Source organism: Scatophagus argus, chromosome 7 (genome assembly GCF_020382885.2).
Source record: "Scatophagus argus isolate fScaArg1 chromosome 7, fScaArg1.pri, whole genome shotgun sequence".
NCBI lineage: Eukaryota > Metazoa > Chordata > Actinopteri > Scatophagidae > Scatophagus > Scatophagus argus.
In genome coordinates this window covers 443,023-452,856 of record NC_058499.1, presented here as the reverse complement: position 1 = coordinate 452,856, position 9,834 = coordinate 443,023, and the positions used below count along the sequence as shown (strand labels likewise).

Genomic DNA, 9,834 nt, shown 5'->3' with positions numbered 1-9,834 from the left:
GTGTTTATTATTAATACATTTTTTCTTGGAGCCTGAAGTGTGCCACTGGAATAATTTCGTTAATTCATATATATACATATATGTATACGTGTATATATATATATGTATATATATATATATGTATATATATGTATATGTAGACAGAGAGAGTGAGAGATCAGGTGCTTCTTAAACTTTTGTATAAAAGGCACAGTAATGAATTTTTAGCAAAGAAGTAAAATTATCTGTGCCTATGCCAGTACATTACCTTAATAATCTCACGCTTCACTTTTCCTTTGCAAGTTTATTTTACCAGTCAGCTTGCTTATTTTTGAAACGTCTGTTCATTTGTACTTGTCTTTTAAAGATACAAACAAACATTTGGTTGTGTAGCCTTATGTAATGTTTACTTTTCATTCTGGTCTAATCTGAATCCTTCTCATATTTAATGCTGTGGTGTGGTCACACAGCATTCCAGTAAAGCTTTGTTCTCTGCGCTCAGCCAGACAGCGATTCGTTTCTCGGAGTGCCCCTGAAGGCACCATTAGGCGGCCTCGTGGTGACGTCGGCAGCTGGGTGTCTCTCGGGCTCAATGCAAGACTTAAACGATATTAAAAACCATCAAACCAAAGACCAACTTTAAATTAAGGACCACTCTGCAGCACATGCGCTTTGCTCATTGTGATGAAGAAACGTGTCACCTAAACGCAACACTGTGACTCCTTCATGTGTCAACATCAGCTGGCAGGATAAAAGTTTTGGTCATTTTACTGAATTTGTATAAAATAATAAAAGTCCAAACAAAACGCATGGCACCATACAGCTACAATAAATCCAGTTCAGCTTATTTAATCCAACATCGGCTGTCTTTAGATACTTCAGAGACACTAAATGATGTAAATGATGGCCCATCAATACAAAAAAAAAAAAAATTCAGTAAGGCACTGAGGTTAAAGTTAATATTCATTTTTCTGAAGTGAAAAAAGGTTAACATGAAACTTCAGTGCTGCCCCCTGCTGCTTTGACTGAAGCAATGAAAGTAAAAAAAGGCTAAAAACCTTCTAAAAAAATCATGCTGAGCAGCTGCTGTTTGTGTTTGAGAGTAAAGCAATTCAATTTACAGTTCATGTTTAGTGGACAGGAAAAAAAATGAAGCAGCTTTTCAAAACTTGATTTGCTCTTGTGGTTCACACAGAGTCCATCAGTCGTTAGAGGAGCGTCTGTCCGTGAAGTTTCGGACTGTCTGTGAACGCTCCAGCTGTCATGGAGGCGCGTCCCCTTTGTGAGCGTCACCGTTGGCCACTGCAGCCGTTTCCTGTTGCATATGTGCAACATGGCGTTTCTTGCTCCCCTCTTCCTCTGTGGGGCCGCTCGTCCTCACATCCCTCTTCCTCTTGCAGACGAGGCCGGAGTCTTCCTCTCCGATACGACCCTCCGGTAACCCCAGAACTCGCAGACAGACGATGGCCGCAGCTTGTTCAGCAAATTTCTTTGACTTCTCCCTGAAAACCAAGACATAATTTAACAGGAGTGTGTGTGTGTGTGTGTGTGTGTGTGTGTCTCTGTGTGCACTGACCACAGTGAAGATCTGTATTTCTTCTCAGCCACTGTCACGATGGACTGGAAGGCTCGATCCTGAGACCGCTGCACCTGAAAACACAACACAAAGGAGGGACCGTTTCAGTGTCGCACACTCGATACCTCTGCAGGACCGGACCAAGACCCGCTTACCAAGGAAGCGCCCCCGACTTTGAGAAGCAGCGTCTGTCAGGTAAGGAGCAACAACAGAAACAAAGATCCTGGTTGCACCTGGCGGGACACTGGGATTACACTATGCTAACCCGGGGAGGGAATCAGGATCTCTATCTTTACTTTACTTTATTTTATATTTTTATTCTTTATTCTTTATTTTTTATTTTATTCTATTCTCTTGTATTTTTGCACAGTTGTTAGAAGGAGTGTTGTTTTTTTCATTTCACTGTGGATGCACATCCACATGTGACAAATAAAGAATTCTGATTCTGATCTGAGGGCTAAAGCAGACTACACGGGGACTACACAGACTCCTCTCCACAGCGGTGCCACCTTAGCTGAGGAACTAAATTACTTCTATGCCCGCACCGCACCGCACCGCACCAGTACTGAGCACACATGAAGCAAGACTCTTCGAAACATCAACCCCAGGAAGGCAGCCGGACCACATACCTAACCCCCACTGCTCCCCGGGCGCTGCACGCGGTCGCCCACTGCCCCGGGTTTGCTGTGTGTGTGTGCACGTCACTTGGGTGGGTTAAATGCAGAGCACGAATTTCGTTGGAGTGAGTTCCCTCCAATGACAAAATATGTCACTTTCATCTTTCATCTACAACATGTCGCCGTCTACTGCATGCATCCCAACGTGCTTCAAATCGGCCATAATTGTTCCTGTACCAAAACAGGCAAATGTCACATGACTTAATGACCACAGGCCTGTGGCACTCACGTCCATACCAGTGAAATGTTTAGAGAGACTGGTAAAGACACATTAAGAAGACAATAGCACCTACACTGGAGACAGAATAGGTCGACAGAGGATGCCATTGCAATTGTGCTCCACAAACTGTTACAACACCTGGAGCATAAGAACACATACGCAACACTGACTATTGGTCAGGTTAACGCAATCTTTCCAAACAAACTGGGCTGATGGCACAGCTGTACTTGGCCTCATTACAATGAGACTGCATACAGGAAGGGGGCTGAACAACTGGCAGCTTGGTGTACTGAGCACAATCAAAAGGAATGATGGAGGACTTTCGTAAATCTGGACAGCTCACCCAACCTCCACTTTACATTGGAATGAGGAGGTAGAGAGGCTCAATATCCTTAAGTTCCTGGATGTGATCTGATGTGTTCAAGAATTTCCCTCCAGGGATTAATAAAGGAATTCTGATTCTGATTCTGATTCTGATGTGGGGCACCAACACTGCCTCAGCCATAGGAGGGCCAAGCAGCATCTCTCCCATCTTTTCCTCAGAAACTTTTGGTGAGCTTCCATCACTGTGCAGCAGGAAGCGTGCTGACCTCAGGACCGTTAGCGTGGTTCTCCAGCTGCACTAAGGCTGAACAGCAGGCGCTCCAGAGTGGTGAAAACGCCGGGGAGACCGGCGCTCCGGAGATCTCCTCTGTCCACATCAGTCGCTGTCTGAGGAGAGTGCACAACACCGTGCACATCACCTGTTTCACCTGCTGCCCTCAGGGAGAAGATGCAGGTCCATCTGGGCCAGGACCAGCAGACTGAGCCACAGCCTGTACCCCCAGGCAGTGAGGCTACTGAATGAGCACTTTACCCCCTCTCTACCCCCCAGCCAACCCCCCCACACTACGTCTTCCACTCAACTGCAGTAACTGACCTGGTGCTGCTGCAGCTCTCATCCCACTCCACACTTCCCTCCATAACTCCAGTCCCCCTCCATCCCTCCCTCCATCCCTCCATCCCTCCCTCCATCATTTAAACTGTTAGTGTATTTGTATTGCTATGCCAGTTTGGAGGATGCTTGTGTATTATCTTGTTGTTTCCCGTCGGGGATAAATAAAGGAATTCTGATTCTGATAATCCTGTTAGCAATTTCAATGGACTCGGTGACTCAGCAGTTTAATGTGGAGGACGGACTGTAAAAACTCTTATGTTCTCGGAGCTCAGGGGACAGATAAGGCTTTGTGTCTCCTCTGCAAGAGGCCGAATTCAAAGCTTAAGGAATTTAAAATCAAGAGTTATTATAAGTTCATGAGTTCTTTTTAGTCATCAAAGCTGTGAGAAAGGACATCACATGATGAAACTGCTGCGTAGTCAACAGTAAAACCTGGACAACTTTTGGCTCTTTTTGTTGTCAGCTTAGATTTTGAGGTCATTTATTTTCCCATCAACAACCAGTGCAGTCAGTCTGGAGAACGGAGCTGGTCCCGGTCTCAGCTCCAGTGAAGGACAAACTCAGGACTCGGAGCTGAAGTTTCAGTTTCAGCAGCTTCTTACCGTCTCATAGAGCGGCTGCTCCAGTTTCTCCTTGCGGCTCCACTCCAGCAGAAACATCTTTGGAGTGATCTGAGGTGGATACTCTCTCCTGAAACCAAACATCAAAAGTGTCACGTTCAGGGAAAGAAAACTGGGTTTTACCTTCACAAATATTCACCGAGTCACAATGATCAGAAGTCACAATGTTGGACTGACCGTTCAAACTTGACAGCCATAGTGATGACGTCTCCGTCCATCACGGGTCGGTCAGGCTGGTTGCTGCTCTGCAGGGCGTCTCTCCTGGCCTGCAGCTGCTCCTGGGTCTGCTGGAAGAACTCCTGCAGACCGTACGCCTCGCTGCAACACAGCACATCACGTGACCTCACACACGCCGACTTCACCTGACCAAACCTTGTCACTTCTGCCAAAGAGATGACCAGGAGTACCTGATCTCAGCGTTGGTCTGGGCCGCCTGCACCTGCTTCCCCAGAGGAGACTCCACCTTTTCCCTCAGCATCTGACACAGACAGTACTTTGTATTGAAGGCGTGGTTGTCGTACCGGATCGCCTGAGAAACACCAGACAGGCAGGAACAGATTCAGTCCGCATCCGCTTTCGGTCCTAATTTTACAGACATGTAATCACGCACAAACTCACATATCTGAGATACTCCTCCATGACCTTCTCTACAGGAAGTGGTCCCTGGCTGCTGAACACCGATGCATTCCACATGGCAGCTCGAGCCAACATGACCGATGAGGCGGCCGTCGCCTTCCTGAACTCCTTGATGTCTGCGTTTGTCTTCACCAGATCCAGAGAGCCTCCGCTGCAGGATGGATGGGACACAACCGGGTTTAAGAACTGACAAACACATTCATGTTTCTGTTTACTTCAGTGTGAAAATGACTCCTGAAATCTGCTTTAGTTCAGTCATCGAACGCATCATAGATCGGTCACTCCCTGCTTTTTCATATTTTAGGGACTGCTGGTTTTGTTCAGGTTCTCGTGGTTGGTCTGATTAAACCACTCGCTCAGAGTTTTCACCAATAACTAAAAGGTGTTCCACAGGGTTCTGTGTTTGGCCCAGTTCTACAAACGGTCCCTGCTTGAAACTGGAGCACCAGATGGAGGAAAGATTGTTTTACAAGTAAACAAAAGGTGATAAATTCTTCATTGTGACGGATTAGCTTCCCCAGACTGTTTTCTCTGCAAGCTGACTTGATGCCATGTTGAACCTTTATTCTTTAACAGGATCTGGAGGTTTTGAGGCTTACTTGGCGATGACTGGGATGGAAACAGCCTGAGCGACGGCCTGAATGTAATCGCAGTGGACGGGATGTCTGGGACGCTCCTCCTTCAACCTGAACAGCACCAAAATGTTGCAGGTAAGCACATCACGGAGGAAGCAGACAGCCCACAGAGGCAGAACAAAACCAAGATATTTATGTCTGACAGCTTGACAGAACGAAGAACCGCCAGTCAGTTATTTACAACAACACTAAACCAGTTTACCTGCCGTGGACAGCGATGGCAGCGACGCCAGTCTTCTCGATCCTCTGGGCCAGACTGACTGTTTCCTCCAGCTGACACCAGTGAACAACGTGAAACCAGTTACAGACGTTACGTTCATTCAAACTCTGTTTATTCTCCCAGCCGATCACATTAACTTTGACTTTTCTACGTTTCCCGACTTACCGAAGGCAGGATTCGGATTTTACACGTGACTGGGATGGAAACTCCTGCGACCAGCTTCTTGAGGATCTACAGATGAAAGTTTCCATCAAATGATCAAAACTCTGCTGTTTCTTTGTCTAAACGTGATCAACACAGTTTGGAATACAAACGCAGTGATGACTTCCACTCACCGCCTCAATCTTGTCAGGATGTGACAGGAGAGCAGCTCCCATCCCGCCCTGCAAGAGGCCAGAGGTCAGTCAAAGGTCAGATGGAGGTCAGTCGGAGGTCAGAGCAGCAGGTGGGTTACTGACTGACTCACCTTAGTGGAGTATTCTTTAGGACAGCCCATATTCACATCAATAGCAGCTACATCCTTCTCCCTAAATGACATCAACGATTCAAAAACAATGCATCATGGGATACAAAAACATTCCTGTTCTATAACTTCAGATTATTGAATGCATTTCAACCACTGACTGTACATAAAGAAAGTTAAGCTCCTCCCCCTCCATGTTAGGGACATGGCGACCAAATTAAAAACTAGTACACATCAATACATTTTTCCCAAAGATGGTGTCTGTCATTTTAGGTCATTCTTGTCACGCTGATGTTTGTTCAAGTATTCATGTTTCTGATCAGTTTGGTTTTAATTCGTTATTTAATGCTATAAAAAGGGGCTGAAAAGTCACGATGGACAGCTGAGGGCTGCTCCTGATTGGCTGAGACGGGTGTCTGGGCGAGAACTCAACACTGCAGCTCCACATCCAGATCACTACTGCACAGACTCTGGCTCCAAGTGACATCACCATAACAAGATGGCAGCACTCGTAGCAGGGAGATTTTGGGTACATCTTTGTACAATGGGAGGAAGTACAGATGCGTCGTCCATCTTTACGTGTATTACCATTCTCATTATATTTCCATTTTCATATCTTTTAAACTGTACAGTTTTAGAATTTTGTAGCTGTGGACTCACACAAGGCAGGCCACAGTCAGCGCTCTGTCAGGGTCAGCAGTTCCCTGAAAGAAAAAGAGAAAACTCGCAGCTCTGACACTGAATCTCCAGCAAACTGACAGAAAATGATGTCCAGATGTTTTCTGTCTCACCATCTGGAAGACGACTCTGTCCTTCTCCCTCTCACAGGTCCTGAACATCACTCGGTCATCTGGAGCAACAAAATCCACCGTCTCCAGAACCTCTGACAAAGACACACATTCAAAAAATTAAAATGATGTGAAGGTTAAAAACCTCAGTGTGTGGAAGGACACTCATACCGTTCATCACCCTGCGACACTGGGCCATTTTGATGTCGATCAGCTCCTGAAACACACAGCACAGCGTTAACAACACTTCCACCCTGATTTAAACACCGGTTTCACTTATATTTCTCACCTCGCAGTAAACCACATCAGCTCCGTAGTCCAGAGCCAGCAGCCTCATGGGCAGCGTCCCCACCCGGACCATCGGAGCCAGGGCGGTGATGTTTCTGAAGCTCAGCGTGCTTGCTGCCATCATGGCGGATCCTGTTCATAGCACAGAGGAGACAACAGTCATTCCGACACGTTATCTACAAAGTTTAAAACGGTCAGCTGTTCTTGGTTCGTTTCGGCTCGCTTTCCTGCACCAAACCATCAAGCCAAACCCCCGTCAAAAACCAACTGACTTCATGTGGTTTGGGATCCAGCCGAAGTGCACACAAAACGGACACCTGAGTTCAAGACCCGAGTGTGCATAAATATTCTTTGACCGGGGAAAACGACTACAACACCATATCCCACATATAACGAATAATATTTGCTTTTGGTACCACTACCATTTCTAGCTACTTTACGAGTGTCCAGCGCTAAGACACTGAAAGAAATGAGTTTTATTGAAGTTCGATTATAATTAACGCATCCAAAGTACGCCGAAATGCCAACAGGATGATAAGGACTGACAAAAAGGTTAAATTTATGGTCTGTCATGTTTGTCTCACAACCGACAAGAAAGCAACTGTTAAACTTAGACTATTCTGAATGCAGTTTGGCAGAATGAATCGATCAGCGCTATGCTAACAATCTAGCTGCTCCCTCAACGGACGCAGACTTTAGTCAATATTAACCGGCAGCGACGCTTTGGTTCCTGCAAGCGGTTATCGATACGTTGTAAAAGTTTGGATGAAATAAACTCACCGGCATTTACGTTGTTTATTACTGACGACAGCAGCTGAAACGTGTGGTCATGTGGGCAACGGACGAAACGTGCTGTTTAAACTTCCTGTTTGGACGTCTACGTCATCATGCCGTCACAGATCGCCAATGTGTAGATCGGCATATTATAGATTCAAGATTCAAGAGTCTTTATTGTTATTACGCAAGCATAATGAAATTTTGTACAGATTCTCGGCTTAAATATGCACACGTATAAAAATTAAAAATGAACCCTGTGGATTAAAAAAAAATGTTTAACATGCCTTATTCTGTTTTATGCTATATGTTTTATGCTATATTATTAATGGTATAATTAATAATGTTATAATCATGTAGAACTGGTTGTTTGCCTCAGGACTGCACACTCTGAGGGAGATAGAGGTATCATGCATAGTAGCAGAAGGACACCATATCTCAAGTCAGCCTGACCGACAGGAGAAGACACTGATACACCACCCCTCCCCTCTTGTGTGAGTGTAAAGGTGTTGAGACTAACAACCAGTGTTATCTTAAGGTATATATAATGATGTACTTCCTTGAGTGCTTCAGATCCCACTTGGCGTTTGGCTGAAGCAGACTTGTGTTCTGAGGTGGGATCTCCAAAGATCTTTGTTTCTAAAATAAATAACTCTGTTTTAAGGCTATTTCAATGACTCTGTTTTAACTCTCTCACATCAACCTACTCGGGGAAGCAAGTGGGCTTCAACAACCCTTAAGAAAAATATAAAAAATATAAAACACAAAATAAAGTAAATAAAGTGCAGTCTATGGTATGCTGTGTGTTTGATTGTGTGTGTGTGTGTGTGTGTGTGGCTTGGGGGGGGTCGCATGTGTGAGGTCCTGTAGGGGGGTGGGACGTGAGTGTTTCACTGCAGGGGGGTTATTGCTTTAACAGCTCTGGGGAAGAAGCTGTCCCTGAGTGTGTTGGTGCTGGTCTTAATGTTCCTGTGCTGCCTTCCTGATGGAAGCGGTACAAACAGTTCGTTGCCCAGGTGGGTGGGGTCTGTGGCAATGAGTCTGGCCTTTTTCTGGACTCAGGTCCAGATCTGGTAGACTGCAGCCCACAATCCCCTGTGCTGTCCTCACCACCCGGGCTAAGTCCTTCCTGTCCTGTGCTGTGCAACTGCCATACCACACAGTCACACTGAGACACGGGATGCTTTCGATTGTGGCTCTGTAAAAGTTCACGAGCAGCTGAGTAGACAGTCCAGTCCGTTTCAACTTCCTGAGAAAGAAGAGCTGTTGTTGGGCCTTTTTCAGGTCGGTAGTCGTTGAGGCAGGTGATGGTTGATTTCTTTGGCACAGGCACAATGATGGAGGACTTCAGGCACACAGGGACTGTGGACAGCTGCATGGACAGGTTGAAGATGTTCAGAAAGACTTCTGCCAGTTGGTCAGCACATGACTTCAGTGTGCGCCCTGACACCTTGTCTGGACCTGCAGCCTTGTTGGTGTTGATCACTGGCTGAGGAAGGTGTGCAGTTCTTCTGCTGCTGAGTCGAAGCATGCGAAGAAGCTGTTTAAGGTGTCAGGTAGGGTCGGGACATGGCTGACCTGCTGGTCGTTACGCTTATAGTCCGTAATGGTCCTGATGCCTTTCCACATGTTACGTGGATCGTTGTCATTGAAGTGCTCCTCAATGCGCTGCTTGTGCCTGTGTTTAGCCAGCTGGATGCCCTTTTTCAGTTCTTTCCGGGCCCTGCTGTAAGCCAGCCTATCTCCTGACCTATAGGCTGCATCCCGGGCTTTTAGCAGGGGCCACACTGTGCCGTCCACCCATGGTTTTTGATTAGGAAAAACCGTGATTGTCTTTGTGGGTAGGACAGCATCAGTACAGAAGTGAACATAGGACAACACAGCTGACGTGTATTCCTCCAGGTCAGTCTGCTTTGAACACTCCCCAGTCTGTGTGCTCAAAGCAGTCCTGTAGGGCTGAGGAAGCCTCCTCAGTCCAAACCTGGATGTTTCTGGTGGTGGGTTTGGTCCTGCAAATCAGA

General features: G+C 46.2%; 1 protein-coding gene and 1 long non-coding RNA gene across 2 annotated transcripts; one reads left to right on the top strand and one right to left on the bottom strand.

Moving 5' to 3' along the window:
* Window positions 1–268: 268 nt before the first annotated feature.
* Window positions 269–7,965, bottom strand: dus2 (dihydrouridine synthase 2). Its single transcript, XM_046394982.1, has 16 exons — window positions 7,820–7,965; window positions 7,041–7,171; window positions 6,923–6,968; window positions 6,755–6,846; window positions 6,624–6,667; window positions 5,967–6,027; window positions 5,836–5,883; window positions 5,666–5,731; window positions 5,483–5,553; window positions 5,245–5,331; window positions 4,628–4,796; window positions 4,417–4,538; window positions 4,187–4,327; window positions 3,992–4,079; window positions 1,556–1,629; window positions 269–1,481 (listed from the first exon to the last, which is right to left on the bottom strand). Exons 2-16 carry the CDS (start codon window positions 7,161–7,163, stop codon window positions 1,241–1,243), a joined length of 1,473 nt encoding a protein of 490 aa, XP_046250938.1. The 5' UTR covers window positions 7,164–7,171; window positions 7,820–7,965; the 3' UTR covers window positions 269–1,240.
* LOC124062312 lies at window positions 4,793–5,382 on the top strand. The gene is made up of 2 exons (XR_006843896.1): window positions 4,793–5,128; window positions 5,222–5,382. It is a non-coding gene; the product is annotated as an uncharacterized LOC124062312 (long non-coding RNA).
* Window positions 7,966–9,834: the final 1,869 nt, after the last annotated feature.

What these genes read in the sequence shown, in the direction of transcription:
- dus2 (XM_046394982.1), bottom strand. Translation starts at nt 7,163, where the DNA reads ATGATGGCAGCAAGCACGCTGAGCTTCAGAAACATCACCGCCCTGGCT. An exon ending in GCCATCGCTGTCCACGGCAG is followed by an intron (nt 5,332 to 5,482) that starts GTAAACTGGTTT and finishes GGTGCTGTTCAG; the next exon opens with GTTGAAGGAGGAGCGTCCCA. An exon ending in ATGGCTGTCAAGTTTGAACG is followed by an intron (nt 4,080 to 4,186) that starts GTCAGTCCAACA and finishes GTTTGGTTTCAG; the next exon opens with GAGAGAGTATCCACCTCAGA.